Source organism: Peromyscus leucopus, chromosome X (genome assembly GCF_004664715.2).
Source record: "Peromyscus leucopus breed LL Stock chromosome X, UCI_PerLeu_2.1, whole genome shotgun sequence".
NCBI classification, from domain to species: domain Eukaryota; kingdom Metazoa; phylum Chordata; class Mammalia; order Rodentia; family Cricetidae; genus Peromyscus; species Peromyscus leucopus.
Window position 1 is genome coordinate 62,425,158 of NC_051083.1, and position 19,590 is coordinate 62,444,747.

A 19,590-nucleotide genomic window follows, 5' to 3' on the forward strand; every position below is an offset into this window, starting at 1 on the left:
ATGTTCTCCTGCAGCCAATATGCATTTCATAGTTCGGTAAAACTGCCCAGCGACTCCTCCACCTGAGGGTAAAAGATGAGCTGTGCTTCATCTCCCTTGCAGCCTGGCCCTGGAAAACTGTTCCAGTGCCTTTCACAGTCCCCCTGGGAAGCCAAGAAACCCTCCTCACAGAGAGAGTAACCTTGTAGTGGCAACAAGGTTGTCTCTTGGTGACTCTCTTGTGTGGAGGAGCTGTGGGTGCTTGGGTACTGTTTGTGAGCACGAAGTCTAAAGCCCAGTTAGAGGCTCCACAGATTCTTTGTGTGCCCCCCCCACCCCTTCAGAAACTCTGCTCAAGATCTCTCAGCTATGGGGGCTGCTGGACTCAGGGGAGAGAGGCCAGCAAGTCTCTCCTCCTGGCTGTGTGGAAGTGTGGGGGTCAGAGCTGCTAGCTGTGAGGAAAAAAAACTGTTGACTGGAGTCCGAATGGCAACAAAGACCCCCTGCGGAGCAGGCGTCATTGCCTCTAGGGGGAACATGAAGGACTTGAAGTACTCAGATACTTGCTCTCCCCTCCAAGATATCCCCATCCCCCGCCCCAGTCACCAAAACATCATCCCCAGCACGTCTTAAGTTGATGCCAATATGGAGTATGAAGAAAATACCATGACGCCAAAACATTGTAAAGCACACCGGCCTTTATTTCAACCTCATTAACAAGATTCTTGGGAGAGGAGGGGCCTGGACAGAAGAAGGTCTTGCTCTCCGTCGTGGCCCCGTGTCTTGGACTCCTGTGGGCTCAACCTCGGACTGTCCAGCATGCTCTCCTAAGAAGGAAAAAGGGAGACAAGTGGACGCTCAGGAGCCCTGTGGGAACTGAGGGGAGGGCTGGGGTGCTCTCTGGGGGAGAGGAAGGGGGCATCCTGGCCTGCTGTGAGGGATGAGAGAGGCAGGGGCAGACTCAGAGCCCTCACCTGAAGAACTTGGACACGCAAGCCAGGGCTCTCTGGAACCGGCCCTGGCCCCTTCCAGGTCCTTCTGGGACAAGCAGCCTCCCTGGTTCCTCTTGGGTCACAGAATATGTTCCCCATGGTGTGAGCAAAGGCCACACTTTCCGGGGAGTATTGTTGGCTTCTCAGAGTCTGAAAAAGAGTTGAGGCCTCATCTTTGCGGCCCTTCATGGGTGCCGTCTATCACCCCATTTGGCAACTGTGATGTGCACTGCTGGTGAGATGCTGAGGATGGAGAAGTGGGGAGACCTGCCCTGACCAAACCCAGCCCCCCTGAAGGATGTTCCTGACCACATGGAAGTGAGTCTGCCCAGCTGGTAGGAAGAAGGGGCATGAAGACCATGCTTCCAAGAGTGTGTAATGGCACCAGTGCACCCCCTCCAGGACTTCTTTGCAGATACCTGAGCTCCCCACTAGGCTGGGTGCAGAGGTGGAGGCCTGCCTCCTGCGTTGCCCTAAGCCCCGCCCCTCCATGGCCCTAAGCCCTATTGCTTCTTGGTTCCGCCCTGCTTCAGTTCAGTACCTGGTGCTCAACCAGTGGATACATTTCTGGTGTGTGGCCTATGTCCCAACTCCCGCCCCTCGGAACTTTCTTTGTTTCTTCCTTTGCTTTTTATCTTCACTCTGGCCAGCTCAGCAGCCTGAACGCAAGTTGTGCTGGCTGAACTGAAAATGCAGAGGCCTTCGGTTATACGGTGAGTTCTCCTTCCGTGGGGTTTCCACGGACAAAAGTGCCCACGAGGGCTGTCTGTGGTAGCTGCATTGAGTTAGGACTGAGATGTTTCTCATGGCCCTCACAAGGTGCACGGTCCAGATGGTTCATAAAAGCCGAGAACAAGGGCTGGGCATGGCGCCCTGAGGCCAGAAGGCCTGGACCCTAGTGTTTCTCTGTGAGGGCTTGCTCTGCACAGGTCACCCGCATGTCTGCTCCTGAGTGCTTCTGGTGACCGATGGAAAGTATTCGGCGGCCTGGACAGCTTCTACAGTGTGCAGGACAGTCGTCAGGGGTCCAGACATAGGTTTTTCCATTTAGCACTTTACACTTAGAATCGTGATTGTTAGGGGTTATGTCTTGCAAGTTGTTGGAGCCATTGACCTTTGTTTGCTTTTTTCCTTAAGGGCATCCACTTCTTTTTCTGTGCCATTTCCTGATGTAATTATCGTAGAGCCTTGTTGGGCTGTTCATGGCCTTCCCTTGATTTCAGTGCTGTGTCTGCCCTGTCCTAAGGTGACTCCGTGCCTTGCTGCTTTCCACCATGTTGTAGGATGATATCGAATTTCCAGAGTTCAGTCCTCCATCTTGTCCTCATCCAAATGTCGTTTAGTCATTTTGTGTTGTATGCATTGCTAGAGAACTTTGAGCAATAACTTTTCCTTTTATTGATGATTACAGAGAGGAAATCCTGACCTTTTGAATGATTTGATCTGTGAGCACAGTATGCTTTTTTATTTTAATTTCTCTTTGCAGGATTTTAATTGTTTCCTCTAAACAAACCTTTCAGTGATTGTACCAATATTCTTAACAGATATTTCCTTTATTTCAATGTTATCGAAGATGTCATTTAAAACACTTCTCCATTTGTATATTCGTTTCTAGTTTATTGGCATAGAGTGGCTTTTTGCCCACTAACTTATCTTCTAACTTTTCCCAAATCATTTCTGAAAACCAGGTGATGACTTTTTTTCTGGAATATGGAGTATTTCCTATGTAAAATATTATTAAAAATTATTCTTTGAAAATTTTATACAATGTACCTATCATATTCTTTCCCTTCCCCACCTCCTTTCAGACCCCCCCCCAGCTTCCCCCTTCCTCATTTCCCTTCTCCATGCCTTTGTTTACATTTTTTTGCCTGACTGAAGCAGTTATGGTCTCAAGTGTAATGCTGTGTGCATATGGTGAGAATCTGGAGACACATTCTGCCACATTTCTAAAATACTCACGGGAAATTTCTGTCTCTCCATTATCAGGTGCTTTCTGTCACACATACATCTGAGACCGAACTTCAGGGTACAAGTGAGATCATTTGGGGGGAGGGGAAAGTAAAGGGCGGGTAAAGAGGGTAACGGAGGAAAACAGAGACAAGTGTCGGGTATTCTGTGCATGTGGAGAAGAATCTAGCCTGTCGGGTATTCTATGCATGTGGAGAAGAATCTAGCTTGTCGGGTATTCTGTGCATGTGGAGAATCTACCTTCAGCTGGAAATGTGTGTAAGTGTGTACATGATGTGAAAGACAAGGTCCTTTTATGTGCAGGAACGGGTCTGGATGGACAGGGAACAACAGAGGGTAAAGGTGGTGGCGGCTCCCTGGTTATGAGAAGCTGCTGCTCTAGCAGAGAATCTAGGTTCAATTCCCAGAACCCACATAGTGGTTTATAACCACCTGTAACTCCAGTTCCAGGGAATCCGACGTCCTCTTCTGACCTCTGCAGGCACCAAACATATGGTGCAATACACCCAGGCAGGTAGAGTATACACACACATGAACATAAATAAATCTAAGAAAATTTAGTATTAAAATGGTTTTGCATTACTAGAGTAAACTGTGCTTGTCAATGAATATTTTTCATACACTGGTTGAAACTGCTAGAATTTCATCAGAGAGGTTTGCATCTATGTTCATGAGAAATACTCATCTGTAATACTTCCTGTGCTGTTTTCTATTTTTAATAATTTATATTAATTCTTTGAGAATTTCATGCAATGCATTTTGATCACATATACCCCAGACTTCTCCCATTAGCTCCTTCCAAAATCACTCCTACCTCCTTAACTTTCTATCTTTTATTTTGTTAGATTTACTGTTAATATATATGTATGTGGGGCTCTATGCCCGTGTCTGCTGGTGTTCAAGAAGGCCAAAAGAAGATGCTGGACCCCCTACAGCTGGAGTTCTGGGTTATGAACAACTTCCCGTTGTGAATGCTGGAATCTGAACTTGAATCCTCTGCAAAAGCAGTGCACACTCTTAACTGCTCAGCCATCTCTCCAGTGCTATCTTTTTAAAAAAAATTAGTAACCCATTGACTCCAATTTGTGCTCTCCACATACTTCTGGGTATAGGGTCATCTACTTGAGTGTGGTCAACCTTCAGTAGCCACACCCTTAAGAGAGATTCTGACTCTCCCTTTCCCAGAAGCCACCAACTGCCCCTAAGTCGTCAGTTACAGGTTGGGGGCTCCTGAACCCCTTCCCACTTCATAGCAGAATGTTGACTTACTTTTGTACAGGTCTTGTACAGGCAGCCAGAGCTGCTCTGAGTTCAGGAGTGCAGCGGCCTGTCATGTCTTGATGACATTGTTTCATCCCTGTCCTTCACCGGCACGGGGTCTTACAATGTTTTCTCCCCCTCTTCCAGGATAGCCTTGGGTGGGTGGGTGACATGGATGTCCCATTTGTGGCCTAGCACTCCATAATCACTTGTTCTCTTCACCGTGGCTGGTTACGGGTTTCTTAGTTAGCGGCCACCATTCTCTGCTCAATGACAGACACTCCACTGATGATGTCTGGGAGCTGCACTAATCTATGGGTAGAAATACACAAATTTAGAGAGCAAGTGCTACTGTCAATTTAGTAAAATAATCATAGTAGATTTACCTCTGAGACGTTGAGTTCCCCAACCATGTGTTCTTGGCCAGATTTGCAGGCCTTAAATCCAACTAGACGGCAGTTTCTCCCCATAAATTTTTTCACTCTTGTAATCAGCGACCTATCTTGCCATGGTGGTCATTATTGCAGTTCCCAGGATTCACACTTTCCTCTCAGCAACCTGCATCTTGCCTTCTAGTACGGTTAGAGCTAGCGAGCAGAGAGAAAGCTTACAGGCCAGCTTCCCGTCTCACTACAGGTGATCTGGGATTTCCGTTGCAGGCCACCTCATCAGGCCTTTCTGTGGGCCCAGGGGGTCAAGCTCTGGTTGTCAGGCGTGGCTAGCAAGCATTTTTCCTTGATCTCCTGGGCCCAAATTTAAAAATTGAAAGTATATTAAAATTATTATTACTACTACTACTACCACCACTACTACAGTGTGTGCAAGCGTGCACATGTGCGTGCGCATGCGTGCGTGTGTGTGTGTGTGTGTGTGTGTGTGTGTGTGTGTGTGTGTGTGTACATACAAGGGTGTACATGTGCCGGGGCATGCATGTGGAGGTCAAAGGACAGCCTTCAGGAGTCAGTCCTTCCCTTCCTCTGTGAGATCTGGGGAATGAACTTGGAACTTGAGGCCTTTCCCCACTGAGCTATCTTGCCCCCTTTACCATAAACGTAATGTTAACATCATAAAATGAATGGAGATGTATGCCCTGTTTTATTTTTCTGAAAACATTCTTGACATATTGCTCAAATTTTTCTTGAATTATCAGCTATTATTCCCTAATGAAGTCATTTAGGGGAGAGATTTTTGCTTTATGAGGATATTTTCAGTTCTGAACTCAGTTTTTAAAAACTTAAAACATTTAAAAAATGTATTTTGGCCGGGCAGTGGTGGTGCACACCTTTAACCCCAGCACTTGGGAGGCAGAGGCAGGTGGATCTCTGTGAGTTTGAGGCCAGCCTGGTCTACAAAGTGAATTCCAGAACAGCCAGGACTACACAGAGAAACCCTGTCTTGAAAAACCAAAAGAAAAAAAGAAAAAGAAAAGAAAAGTGGGCAGTGGTGGCTCACACCTTTGATCCCAACACTCAGGAGGCAGAGGCAGGCGGATCTCTGTGAGTTCGAGGCCAGCCTGGGCTACCGAGTGAGTTCCAGGAAAGGCACAAAGCTACACAGAGGAACCCTGTCTCGAAAAAACAAAACAAAACAAAAAAAAAAAAAAGAAAGAAAGAAAGAAAGAAAGAAAGAAGGAAAGAAAGAAAAGATGTGTTTTGTGCACCATGTGCATGTGGTGCTCATGGAGGCCAGAAGAGGATGTTGGATCACCTGGAGCAGGAGTTAGCTGAAGGTTGTGAGACACCATGTGGGTGCTGTAATTGAACCTGTGATCTCTGAAATAGCAGCAAGTGCTCTTAACTGCTAGGCCATCTGTCCTGCCCCTTTAAAAAATTTAATGACCCTCTTTAGAAACAATTATCATTTGATTATACAGTTAACCAAAAGACTGTTATTTAAAACCTCTCCAGATTTTGATATCTTTGTTGACAATCTCTGAGCACTGCTGCTTTTTCTTGGGTCATGGATATTCTGCCCTTGACTTCTTGCCTTCAAGTATAGCTCAGTCTGTAATCACTTGGCATCTTACTGGGCCTTGTGTACCCTGAACTGCTTTGTATGACTTCCAGTGTGGGATGCAGACCGTGCCTCTATTTTCTGTCTGAATCTGAGTGAGGCAAGCAGGACGTCCCCAAGGGCAGCCTGCTGACAGGCTAGTGACGTGGATCATAGGGCAGTTTTAAAATGTGTACTTTTCGGGTGATTCTCCCTACAATTTTCTATACTGGGTATACTAATTTCTACTTACTGCTTCCATTCTCTCTGGGTGTGTAAGCCATGAGTTCTTGCTATATTGCCTGCCTAGGCTGCCCTCCAGCTCCTGTGCTCAAGACAACTTCAGGACTCGGCCTTTTTATTTTCTGGGACCACAGGTCTCCCTGATTTCCATTAAGTTCCTGTTAATGTCTGTAGAATTTATTTTGATATCCATACTTTAAATTTTGATTAACCTTATCTTTCTCGAGGCTTGTTTCATTGTTTAGAGAGCAGCTACCCTAGTGGAATGAATCAGTCCCTCCGTGTGGCTTTGATTTTCATTTCCCTTCTGAGCATCTTTTCACTTTGCTATTTGTAGGCTTCAAAGAAATGTCTGTTTCTGTCCTTTGCTTACATTTCATGTAGGTTTTTGTACTGTTGAGTTGTACATTTTTTTTTGTTTGTTTTGAGATATTGTCTCCCTAGTTAACCCAGTTTGGTCTCAAACTTCTGATCCTCCTACCTCAGCCTCTTGAGTACTGGGATCAAAGGCTTTATATCACCTCTGATTCAGAAGAATAATATGATTTTTTATGAGAAGCAAGATTGTAGTCAATATAAAAGGGGAATCAAGGTGATAATCAAGATTAAGGTTAAATGAGAGAACAACCTTAATGGAAACTTAAGGGAAATAGGGAATTCATGAGACTACTGGCTGAGAGCATGGGGCATAAAATTCCATCCTGGCAGTGAATGAATGAAGGCCATGAGGAAGACAATTAATGATGCAACAGTAGTGATTGTTGAAGATGCAGGGCTGGCTATCTGTGCCTGAAAATGGATTGTGGGGAGTGAAGGTAAGCAGAAAAACCCATTATTAGGTTGAACTTCTATGGGACTGTGAAGAGCTTCGTACATGTGGGACTTCTGCGAAGGAGATGCTTTAAGAAGGGCTAGGTAAAACTTGAGAAAAACACAGGGAAATAAGGGAGTGAAAACTTATTCCAGCAGTGAGCAAAAAGGAGAGAAAAGTCCCAGTCACTGAAGATGTAGCTTTATAGGTTCAGGGGAAGTAACCTGGAGATGGGGGGTCCAGGTGCTCTTCTGACCTCCACTCCTGACCCTCAAGCAGTGGAACACAGAACACGGGTACCTGCTGTACCCTGCTGCTCTTCCCACTGCACATGGAACAGGGGGCATGAGACTGGAGCTCCCTGGGAAAGAATCTGCCTTCAGAAGCCCTACAGGCCACTCTGAGAACTTCTCCAGCCAGTGCATCCCTACCCAACCCGGGGATTAAAAGCCTTTCTGCCTCCCCCGGGCCCGCAAATGTCCCAGTTGCACTGCGTTCTGGGGAGGATTGAGTCTGGGAAGGTAAGGACCAGGCCTTTAATGCATTGCTACCCTCGGACCTTCAATCCTTCACTTTAGGGAATATCATGGGCCCTTGCCTGCTGTGAGTGCCTCAAAGAAGGAGCAGGGCACAAGGCTGAAGAGGCACCTGGATCGAGGACTGATAAGGAATATGTCTGCTGCCCCCAAATTCTACAAGAATGGCAAGCAGGTGGCTGTTGAAGCAGAAAACCGCAGTGAGTATCTTTGGCTGGCTAAGGAACCATAGTTGAGGGAGCATGAGTAATTCTGTCAGCATCCCTGTCTTGAAATTGCAGTGTGACTGTTGGTAATCACTCATCACACCAATGTTAGGAATTGAATGCTTTGGAGAAATGGCCAAGGTCGTTGCTTATCATTTATTTAGGTAGACTTTTGTTGTTGAGTGGTAAGTTTGTTGTTTTGAGACACTGTCTTGGTAGTTAGCCCAAAGTGTTCTCATACCCGTAATCCTCCTGCATCATCCCCCCCCCCCCAGTGGCGACTTACTAGAAAAAGAAAGCTTATCCCAGAGCTGGGAAAGGTACATAGGATGATAAAGCCTCCGGATGGGGCCAGAATATTTGGAATGACGGTGACAGTGAGGCTTATCTAAGCTGAGCCTGGTGTTTTACAGATGGAAAGGAGTTCATTGTGCAGAGGAGTGAGGCCAGGCCCCACAAAATACTGCAGGAGGTAAGGAGACTCTGTTGTACTGTGTCCTAATGACATATGTTCCACCCTCAAATCTACCATGACCTACCATGTGACCTTGAGATCCACTGCATCTTCCTGAATTTTAGTATGTCCTGAAAATTAAAGGTAAGCCTCGATGATCTTCAGGGTCTCCAAGGTCTGATTTTCTAAGTTGCTGTGCTCATCCCACAACATGCTCATCTCTCCCCTTGTCATGGTTGGCTGGCGCCCAAATTCCTACTGTCGTCTCTACTCCAGCAGGGAAAATTTCAAGGAACTCTGATGCGTAGCCAGCCTCGAGAACATTCAATTCTGCCCTATGCTCCAGTGACCTTGGAGCAGCAACCAGTGATTTCTTTTTCCCGGGAGCCTCGCGGTCCCTCTGCCAGGCCCCAAAGGTGAGTTGAGTAAGGACCTAAAGCCAGCTGTCTCTCCTATTATTCCACGTTCAATGCTGGTTAGTGCCACGGGAGGTAGGCAAATAGGAAAGGAGAAAGAGGAGAAAGAGGAAGAAAGGAGGAGGAGAGGAAGAAGAAGGAAGGCAGTACCTCAGAAGGAGGAGTGGAGAGAGGACACTCGGGCTTGAGAATTCCTAACTTGAGGGTTTGGATAAGCGATTTCACCTTTCTAAGAATATGTTTTCCAGTAGCTGCTCTGGGAAAACAGTCTACACTTACAAGATTAACGAGAGAGCTAGAAGAAGACATACCCCATAGTAAGCCTTCAATATGCCTGGGCTGTACCTCCATATTACAATAGATGGACGTGAGAGAAGGTTCTGGTAGAATTTGGGGTCATGATGGGGAGGGCCATAGAGGCCTAGAGGAATGCTAAAGGCAGCAGAGAAAACTTCCTAGAGAAGAACCTGGCTTGTTCCTTCACTGTGGGGTTTTTCTCCCTCTCACTGGTGGCTCAGTGGGGGTGGGAGGAGGGAGACAGAGTCACAGTGAGTTTCCCAGGAAGCAGACTCCTGGAGACCAGCATGGAGGGGCAGATCTGGTTTAATGTGAATGTTCACTGGTATATACGCATACATTACACAATCAGCTAAGGTCAGATCGAGTTACTGTCCAATCAGTCTGAATGGCACGCAGCCTGTGTTATGTGAGGGTCTGGGGGGGGGTAGTATGTCCAGGCAGTGTATCTGCAGACAAAGGACAGGAAGCAGGTAACGCCCTAGGTTTTGATGCCAAATTAGAAGGTGTTCAGTTAGCTGGGACTCCATTATGAGTCATCTGGTGTTCCAGAGACTCAGGCCTGCTCAAACAGCCACAGGAGGTGTTGGCGGGTCCCGTTCCCTGTCTTTTAGTGATACCATCTGAACAGAGACTGACCCCTCACTTCATAACCAGTGGGAACTGAGCAAAATGGAAGCAAGAGCCAGTCCCTGACAAAGGAGGGACTCACATCTTGCCAGCTGCTTTGCAGATTAGAGGATAGTCACTTTGGATTCTTCGTCATCTTCATTGTAGCCCTAGGAAGAAAGATCTGGTATAAAATAGTGTCTCAAGAAAAATATAGACGTTTTCAAAGGAAACAGGCCAAGAAGGTGCCTAGGTGAAAAGGCCTAACATTTTCGAGTCATTCAGATCCCCCGAGCCTGGTTTGCAAACCCCTGGTCCTCCAAGTGTTCTGGCAGTAGGTTTCCACCAGAGGGTTTAATCCCCTGGCCTCTCCTCTCCTTGTTTCCAGATTCTCAAGTGTGATCCTGCAACCCCGTGCCACCCCTGGCCCTCTTCTACTGCAGCCACAGGTCCTGGCAAAGTAGTGGGGTCCAGGTCCCCGGGAGGGAATGAGCTTAGTGGATGGGAAGAGCAAAAGGTCTTGGGGTGGGGGTGGATGCTCAAGGGAACTGGGCACTTAAAGGGGCACCGTGCTGGTGGGAGGAGGTGTGGTTTCCCGGCTGCCATTATCGAATGCCATTTCCTTTGCAGGTCCCCGATGCCACCAAGCAGGACACTGTTGCTGCTGCCTTAGAGTGGCAGAGGAAGCTGGAGGCTGCTGAGGCTCTGCTGGCCCTGAAAAACTCTTCTCAGGTTCCTCCTGATTCTGCCTCTGGGCAACAGCGTGCCAGCATGCCAGGTAGCTGCCTTCTTTAAGATGGAACATGGGGTTGGGGGAGTTGGGAAATTGGAAGGGTTGTGGTAAACTGGTTGTACCTGGGAACCTGGATTTTGGACCGCCTTGGGTCAGACACTTCAGTTCCTCAGTCTGATGTGCGAGGTGGTCCTCGGGGGCTTCTCAGTGACTCTTCAAGGGTTTCTGCTCAACAGCAAATGGCCAGGAGCTGAAGTCAAAACAAAGTGCCACCAGCACAGCAATGACAAAAGACCCCTGTAGATTGAGGCTCCCTGAGGTGGCCAGGTCTTCTTGGAGTTCGGGATCTTATCAAGTGGGAGGACTAGAATCAAGTATAATGACTCCCAGCCCAGGACAATGTCTCCAGGCCACTGTAGGCTGAGGACTACCAGGAGGTTCTGGACAGGGGATAAGAGTCCGGAATGGAACTGAGATCGTGCGGACAGCTTCGGAGTGTCAGCCTCCCATGTGGATGGGAAGCCTGGCTGCTCCGCAGTCTGAATGTTTCCAGTCACTCTCGCTGCTCCATCCAGTCGGGAACTCAGAGGAGAATTACATAGTTGTGGGGGGGGGCGGGTCTGGAAGGGAAGGCTGAGCCCTGATAAGAAAACAAAGACCTCGATGAAGTGTGTTAGTGGGAAACAACTTGGGGTGAATGAAGCTGGAGACTTGCTTCTCACAGAGGTCTGGCACAGTGGGTGATGCAGGCTGGGCCAGCAAACTTGGGGGAGGGGTGTAAGGAGATGTAGCACATCCCCCGACACAGTGAGGATCCTATCCGCAGCCCCTAGAGTGACTGAAAGGATTGGGGGCTGTGGCTGAGAAACTGGAGCAGCAAATAACGGGGTGTGTCTGTTCCTGGTTTCAGTGACAAATCTTCGATTGGGTGGGACACCCAAGTCTGAGGGGCTTGCTGGGTGGTGACATGGATGTAATCTGGCTCTGGCTTTTGCTCTTTAGGTCCTGCTGGAGAGAGAGGACTGCAGCCTCCTAGTCCCTACCTGCCACCGCGGCCAGCCAGCTCTGCCGCACTTACTGGACATCTGGAGTGCATGTCCTTCTTGACCTAAGAGCCCATAGTGGGAGGCCTCACTAGAGCACTGCCTGTTTGGTATCCTGTTTCATGTCTAAAATGACTAACGTTTTTTAAATTTTTTTATTTTTGAAATAAGTTCTCATGTAGCCAGTCCGAACTTGGACTCAGTATATAGTTGACGATGACTTTGAACTCCTGATTCTCCTGCCTCCGCATCCCAAGTGCTGGGATTACAGGCATATAGCACCGTGCCTGGCTTTTTTTTTATTAGTATTATTTTAAGTGTTCAGGAGTTTTATAAGCTTTCAGATCCTTTTTATGATGTAGGGCATTTACTTGACTGAGGTTCAATATTGCTCCTCTATTCATTATCCTTTTGGAATAATTGCTTTATATGCTTCTTAGAAAAACAGTATTGTGTGATCTAATGTGATCAATCAATGGGATTCTGAATGGGTTTGTATGCCAGTATTTTCATTTGTTCTGTGATTGTAGATACACTGGCACACTCCTGTATGTAATCATCCATGTGGAATCATGAAGAGTTTTCACTCTGCATCTAGGCATGTGTGTGTGTGTGAACAAATAATAAACATGTGTTGTAGGCACTGAAAAATATGAGTTGTTTTTTAAAATATCAAGGAGGATTGTTTACCTTCACCAAGCCCCAAGTTAACGAATCATTTATTTTTTTAAATTAATGATTGAGTAAAAATTCCAAACCTTGGTGTAGCAGACATCAGAAGGCTTTCTCAAAAGTGCCCTTATTGAGTAATTGATAGGAGCATTTTTCAAGCCTGCATATTCTGAGTCTTTGATTGATGGTCCAAATACATGAACTGCAGGTCTCGCCAGGCAGACAGCTAGCTAACTGAACATCGCTTGATCTAGACTTTTTATTATACTTTTACTTCCTTTCTTTCTTCTGTGCCTCGTTTAAAAAATCAGGGTCTTACTATGTCGTGCAGGCTGGCCTTGAATTCACGGTGTACCTCAGGTTGGCCTCCAAAGATCTTGTGATCTTCCTGCCTCAGCCTCTCAAGTGCTAAGATTATAAGTATGCTTCACCATGTCTGGCTTCCTGCTTCTGTTTTTAACGACAAGTTTGATAATGATGATATTCAATCATCACAATTCCTTTGTCTTCTGAGGCTCTGAAAAGTCAAGATTCTTATATTCTCCATCTAAAGGCCGAGAAATAAACACGTGAAATCAACAATGATTTGAGGAATTAAGCTGGGCTGAAGTCCATCTCATACCCTCTTTCTTCCCATGATCCCAAAGTTCATCATCCTCCAGTGACAGATGAATACGTCCCCATGTTTCTGCAGTACTATTTGGTCCAAGCCTCACCTTGGTTCTACAGTGGAGTTGGGTAAAGGGAGAAATAGATTTTGGTTGAAGGATGTGGCACAAGAAGAGGGAAGAGAACAGAAATAATACAATAGATATTTGAGGAAGGAAAGAGACTAATTTCCTTGGGCCCTATCATTTTTCTGAGGCCTATTGTCTTTGTATCAGGTTTTCAGACCTGACACTCTCCCCTTCCAGTGTTCTATAATTAAAGATTCTCTATATGGCATATTTTAGTTCTCTTTGATTATCTGTGTAAATGTTCAATGTTAAGCTTTTTGGTATGTCTCTCTTTGTCATGTACTGTCACAGTTCACAGTTTAAAAACCTCCCCTCTGCTATATTTTGACTCTCGTATGTTATATGACATCATTGGTTATGTCTGAACATATCCATCATTTCAGAGCATCTCTAGAGTGGGTCAATTTGAACAAAAAGTGTTAAGATAAAAAAAATCTATGCTGTTATACAGGCCAAGTACAGGCTTTCTAGGGGGGAGGGGAGTTTAAGGGGAATTCTCTGTGTTGTCTCATTTACTGAATTCACAGTACCAAAATCTCAATGAACTCCCAAGTTGGAGATTTTTTTTTAGACTAGTACTTTAAGTTACCATTTGAACATGAACAATAGTGAGATAGTGAAAAATAGTTAGAGATTGATGAATTTGACTACACATATTTCTTCATTTACAGTATAATGGATGTGGTGAGTTTATAAATTTTGTATAATAGTAATTGCCTGTATTTAGGAATGGCTCTCAAGCTCCTGAAAATTTAGCAATTAACTGTTCTAGTCCAGGAAGAGCCAGTCCCAGCAGCCCACTGCTTTTCATCTTTGTCCAAGAAGACTATTCAAAGTAGATCCAATTAATATTGTATTGATATAAAGGTGAAGAACAGATTAAAGCCTTTGGGAAGGTAGTATTTTAATAACAAAAGGATTCTTGGAATGTTAAGCAGAATGTACAGTCAAAGTCATTTATGTTGAAATGCACGTTAGGTTACAGAGTCGAATGTTGCTATGTGCTTAGTTACAATAGAAATAAACATCTTTATTTTAGACTGGCTTAGAACTACTTCAGGGTTGATGGATAATGGGCACAGTAACTCACCAAACATCCATACTATCTTTGTGAGGCAAGACGCTACTGTTTTTGTGTCACAGTGATATTAATGTATTTTGTAGTTTCGGTAAATCTGATAGCAATCCCTGCCTGCTCTCCAACTGACAAAATCAATTTCACATGGTTTCTAAACAGATGAAGATTTGTAAGTGTTTATTTACCCAGTGAAAGCGAGGCACATAAGGCAGACTGAGACAGGTGGCAGCAAAATATGTGGATTAAAACTACATTGCACACAACAGTGCACAGTTCACAAAAACACAAATGGCATCACAGACATGAAGTCCCTGAGACACTTGCACACCCCTGAGTGGAGAATGACAATGTGAATGATAGGAGATCAATGAGTAACCAGAGGGAGGGCCTTTGCCGAGATGCAGAGGGCGCTGCAGCAGATCAAGAATGGGCTTCAATTCAGTTCCCGAGCCATAGGATCTAAGAAAACAGGCAACACAAAAAGTTTGAATTGGACTTCTTCATCCAGAATCGGTACCAGGAAGCTGAATGTCTGGCAGGGCTTCTGGCACTCTTTTGAGGCCAACCAAACAAAGGAATGGTCCCAAGCCTTCCAAGGGTGATGGCCTGTGCTCTCCTGTACAGTGGGGAGCAGGGAGGGGCATGGCCCAAGCACTGGAGCATTGCTGGGCATCTCAGGGGATCTTAAAAACTTACTCTCTGGTGAGACATTAAGGTGATCGTGGGCAGGGCTGCTGCCTTAAGCCTGCGAGAAGTGGCAGCTGAACAGCTCCGCTCGGAGGATTGAAAAAGCCAGCCACAACTTTAATAACATTTACAAGTGAGTTCTGTTTTCTCCTGCTACTACTCCCTCAAGAACTTCTGCAGTTGACACTTTGGAAAACTCTATAACATAAATTCTCACTGCAAGTTAAAAAAAATGCAATTTAAAAAATTTTAACTTGCCCAGGTCTAAAACAATCTTGAAACCGTAAAGATATGTTGAGAAAAACTAGACTTAATAACAGCTGCATTTTTCATTACACAAAAGATATACCTCTACGCCAAAAGCATAAAAAGCTCACGATGAATAGATGATGAACATAGTTTGAAATACCTGCTAAATTGGTTTTTAAAAAAAAGCCCATCAGGTCTTCAACTCTGTTGTGTAGTTCATTTCCTGTCACTGAAATTTCATACTCATGTCTAGCTACACAAAAGTGGAGATGGTAACCCAGAATTTCCTCAGCTTCCTGTTCCTCCCCATGACTATCATCTCCAGGCTCTATGTGATTGTGCAGCCATGGTTTGTAAGCCTGATGTATATCCTGTCTCCCTGGTCTCCCTCGTTGTCTTGAACCCTGTTTGTCAGCACCTTCCACTGCATCAGAGGGCTGGAATCCCATGGTTGATACTCATTGGGTCAGCACACACAGTAAGTGTGAGCCTTTGTCTTTGGTGGGGATGACATTGTTGGGCCTGTTCTCTTGTTATTTTCTTCACTCACTATTTCAGTAATTCTGCAGGTGATTGTGTGGAGTATCTCTACGATGCTGAGAACATCTGAGATGCTTGATGTCTCATTCATACGAAAGCCTTAAAACGAAGTTCCACAAAAGCCTGAAACACCTGCTGTTTCCAAATCCTGTTCTTTCAGTGATGTAAGACTTCATAGTCTTTCCAAGAAGGTGCTGCTTTGGTTTGCGTGTGTGTGTGTGTGTGTGTGTGTGTGTGTGTGTGTGTGTGTGTGTGACATACATATGTGTGAATATACTTGCCTTTTTATGTGTTGTATGCATCTGTGTGGGTGTTCTTACCTGTGTATGTTTGCATGAATGTGTGTGTGTGTGTGTGTGTGTGTGTGTGTGTGTAGGTCAGAGAGCAACACTGAGTGTTTTGTCCTGTCATTCTCTATCTTAAAAGATATTTTTGCTGAGTGGTGGTGGCACACACCTTTATTCCCAGCACTGGGAGGCAGAGGCATGTGGATCTCTGTGAGTTCGAGGCCAGCCTGGCCTACAGAGTGAGTTCCAGGATGGCCAGGACTACATAGAAAAACCCTGTCTTGGAAAAAAAAACAAAAAAAGTATTTTATGTGTATGAATGTTTTGCCTGCATGTATATATACACCACATGTGTGCCTGGTGCCCATGGAAGTCAGAAGAGGGGGTAGGATCTTTGGAACTGATGTTTTGGATAGTTGTGAGCTACTGTGTGGGTTCTAGAAACATAACCTGGGGCCTCTGCAAAACCAGACAGTGCTCTTAACTGCTGAGCCATCTCTCCAGCTCCTCCACTTTTTTTTGAGACAAACTCTCACTAAACCTGAAGCTTGCCATCTAGGCCAAGTTAGTTGACCAGTAAGCTCCCAGTCTTCACCTGTCTCCACCACCAGCCCTGGGGTTACAGACAGATGCCGTGGTGTTTGGATTTTACATCTGTACTTGGAATCTGAACTCAGGTCTGCATGCTTGTACAGCAAGCTCTCCATCCTCTGAGCCTTCTCCACAGCCCTAGGTTAGGGCTTGTGGTGTACAAATTGGTCATTCCTCTTCTTCAACCCATCTAACTTTCAATGATGACCATCAATATCATGGACCAATGAGCTGAACAGACAGTTCTCAAAAGAAACATGTGGTCAATAAATATCTTCAAAGTGTTCAACATCCACAGCCATCAGAGAAATACAAATTAAAACTACTTTGAATTTCCATTTCATCTCAGTGAGGATGGTTATCATGAAGAAAAAATTAACAACAAATTCTGATGAGACTGTGGGTAAAGGGAATTCTTGCTGTTAGTGGAAGTAGAAAACTGCCGCTGTCACCATGGGAATCAGTGTGGGGGGTTCTCAAAAAGCTAAAAGGGAAAGTTCGTATACCCCAACTGTATCACTTCTGGGTGTGTCCCCACTATCACTGAGACATTTCAACATCTATGCTCACTGCTCTTCTCTTCCACAATAGCGAGGAAATGGAACCAGTGTAGATAGCCATCAACAGATTAATCGATAATGAAAATATGGTACATATACACAATTGGATTTTATTCAACCATAAAGAAAAATAAAATGCACAGGAAAGTGGATAGAGTTGGAAAATATTATACTCGGTGAGGAAATCCAGCACAGAGATACAGTATCTCATGTAACTCTCATATGTGGATCCTGACTTTTAAATTTTATGTATGTATATTTTGGATTAAGTGTAGTTAGAGATCAGGAAACTATAAAGGACCCATGAGAGGGGGGAATGAAGCATGAAGGACGTGGATAAAGATGAGAACACACATGATATGAAAGTGGGAAGGGAGTACTGGGGCTAATGTACAAGTGGGGAGAGAGGCAAGGAGATGGGGAAGAGTAAAAAAGAACTAACCACTTATGGGAAGGCCACAAGGAAACCTGTTCCTTTACATTCATTCAGATTAGAAAAAACACACTAATAATAGCTTTGGGGTTTAACTATTTTATTGTTCCTTAAAGTTTTTTTCTGCTGTGATATGATTTTTTTTAAAGAAAGGATCTCACCAAATCCTGATATGGCCTACATGGGTCTAAAAATTGCCATCTTCCTGACTTGAACCTTCAGAACAGCTGGGATCACAGGCATGCATTCCCATGCCAGGTTTGTTGTGATCTTCTTTTCTTTTCAGATTTATTTTTATTTTATATGTATGACTATTTGCCTGCGAGCACGCCCATGCATGCTTGCTTGCGTGCGTGCGTGCGTGTGTGTGTGTGTGTGTGTGTGTATGTATGTGTGTGTGTGTGTGTGTACACGCGCATGAGTGTGCACGCGCATGCACCACATGCATGTCTGGTTCCTGCAAAGACCAGAAGAGGGAGTCGGAACCCCTGGAATTGGAGTCACAGATGGTTGGGAGCTACTATGTTGGTGCTGGGAATTAAACTGGGTCCACTCCAAGAGCAGCAGGTGGTCTTAATCTCTGATCAATCTAGCCAGTGCCTGCTCTGATCCTCTTCTGTGTTGCCTATGGGATACCATCTGGGCACCTCTTCCTGTACCACTGACCATGGTACAAAGACTATAGAAGCAGTAAAGAGGGACGGAGGAGCCTGGGCATTTCTTCTTTCGCAGCCTTGCTGCTCATATTTGAGATCATGATGGCTGAGGCTGTCTGTAGCAGCTGGAGCTTCATACATTTTGGTAAGGTGGGCAATTACTGCTGGTAGAGGTGCCCAGAGATCTCTGGGGTCTGCTCTGTGCCCTTGGTACTGATCTATAGTAATTTTCAAAATAGATTTTGTAGCCTACACTTGAACATCATGGTGAAGAGCACACAGTGAAGCAAACTGGCTCATTTATGGTCAGTAGAAAAGAGCGGCTACAAAGACAAACATACCTGCCAAGGGTACCCTTTAAAAGGCCACGTCCTTCAACTAGTCCTTAACCCTTTCTACTACCTCCCGATAGACAATTGAAGTATTGCCTTAGTTTGTTTCCCTATTGCTGTGACCAAAAGAACTTCAAGGGAGAAAAAGATTTATATCAGCCCAGAGCTCAACATATAGTCCATCACGGCAGGGAAGTCAAAGCAGCAGGAGCTTGAGACAGTTGGCCACACCACATCCATAATTAGGAAGCATAAAGAGATGGTTGTTGCTTATTTCCTTTGTTGTGGGATATTCACCAGAGAAGACTGCTCAGACCGCGTTTAAGCCAATAGAAAGTCTTTATTAGCTGTCCAGCTACTGTATTTGGTGGGTGGGATTCCAGTGTAGCACTGAGCCTTTCTCAGGGTAAGTTTTTAAGCACAAAAACCATGTTCTGTGTTGACATACTTCAGTTAACAAGAAGTTAGCCAGAAGCAGAACTACAGAAGCCAAAAAGCAAGGTTAGTACATTTTGAGACTTTCCCAGAGCTATGGACTTTGGTGGATTAGGTCTTTGTTTTAGTTTTGGCAGGTGATGCTGTTCACATGCTGAGTTTTACAGCCTGAATGGTACTTCCATTATGGAATCAGTTGTGCTAAGGTCTCAGGGCCTACTAAGGTCTGGGGTCCTGTTACATCTTTTTTTCCCTTTATACAGTCCAGGGTGCTGGACAAGGAAAGGTGCTGCCTACAGTTGGCAGGACTTCCCGTCTCTATTAACATAATCAAGATAATCCCTCACAAGCATGACCAGAGGCCATTTCTTAGGTGATTCTAGATTCTGTCAAGTTAATAACACTGGCCATCACACATGTATGAACAATCATCATCATCATCACAATAAACATAATAATCACAACAATAATAAACAAGAATCCAGAGACCTCACAAGTCACTCACCTCTCAAAGGTTCTAGCTCTCAATTCAGCTGCCCTGAGGACCAAGCCTTCATTTGATACATGAGATCTTGGCAGACATTTAAAACATCCAAACTGTAACATTTCTCCATTATTCTTTTGAATTACTATATTAATGTTTGTCTCATAGGGGCAATTAATAGTTTAACTTGAAAGAATTTAGCTCAGGTTAATAGAAATTAAATTTCAATATTATACATAAAAGCCTAGAATAGAACAGTGGTTCTCAGCCTTCCTAATGCTTCGACCCTTTAATACAGTTCTGCATG

At 45.0% G+C, this 19,590-nt stretch overlaps 1 protein-coding gene across 3 annotated transcripts; it reads left to right on the forward strand.

The window, feature by feature from the left end:
• The first annotated feature begins 211 nt into the window (after positions 1 to 211).
• LOC114689176 (doublesex- and mab-3-related transcription factor C1-like) lies at positions 212 to 15,726 on the forward strand. 3 transcript variants are annotated; one of them, XM_037198975.1, is made up of 8 exons: positions 1,543 to 1,684; positions 7,827 to 7,984; positions 8,404 to 8,462; positions 8,721 to 8,860; positions 10,155 to 10,215; positions 10,397 to 10,544; positions 11,502 to 11,652; positions 15,524 to 15,726. In XM_037198975.1, exons 1-7 carry the CDS (start codon positions 1,662 to 1,664, stop codon positions 11,609 to 11,611), a joined length of 699 nt encoding a protein of 232 aa, XP_037054870.1. In that variant the 5' UTR covers positions 1,543 to 1,661; the 3' UTR covers positions 11,612 to 11,652; positions 15,524 to 15,726. The 3 variants fall into 3 exon arrangements, with proteins under 3 accessions (XP_037054871.1, XP_037054870.1, XP_028719404.2); XM_037198976.1 differs by lacking the exon at positions 15,524 to 15,726 and having other exon boundaries at positions 212 to 1,684; positions 8,724 to 8,860; positions 11,502 to 12,193; XM_028863571.2 differs by lacking the exon at positions 15,524 to 15,726 and having other exon boundaries at positions 1,544 to 1,684; positions 11,502 to 12,193.
• Positions 15,727 to 19,590: the final 3,864 nt, after the last annotated feature.

Excerpts from the sequence above, each read along its gene's own strand:
- LOC114689176 (XM_037198975.1), top strand. The coding sequence starts at position 1,662 with ATGCAGAGGCCTTCGGTTATACG. Across the intron at positions 1,685-7,826 it reads CAGAGGCCTTCGGTTATACG|GGAATATCATGGGCCCTTGC; the intron begins GTGAGTTCTCCT and ends CCTTCACTTTAG. Across the intron at positions 8,861-10,154 it reads CCCTCTGCCAGGCCCCAAAG|ATTCTCAAGTGTGATCCTGC; the intron begins GTGAGTTGAGTA and ends CCTTGTTTCCAG.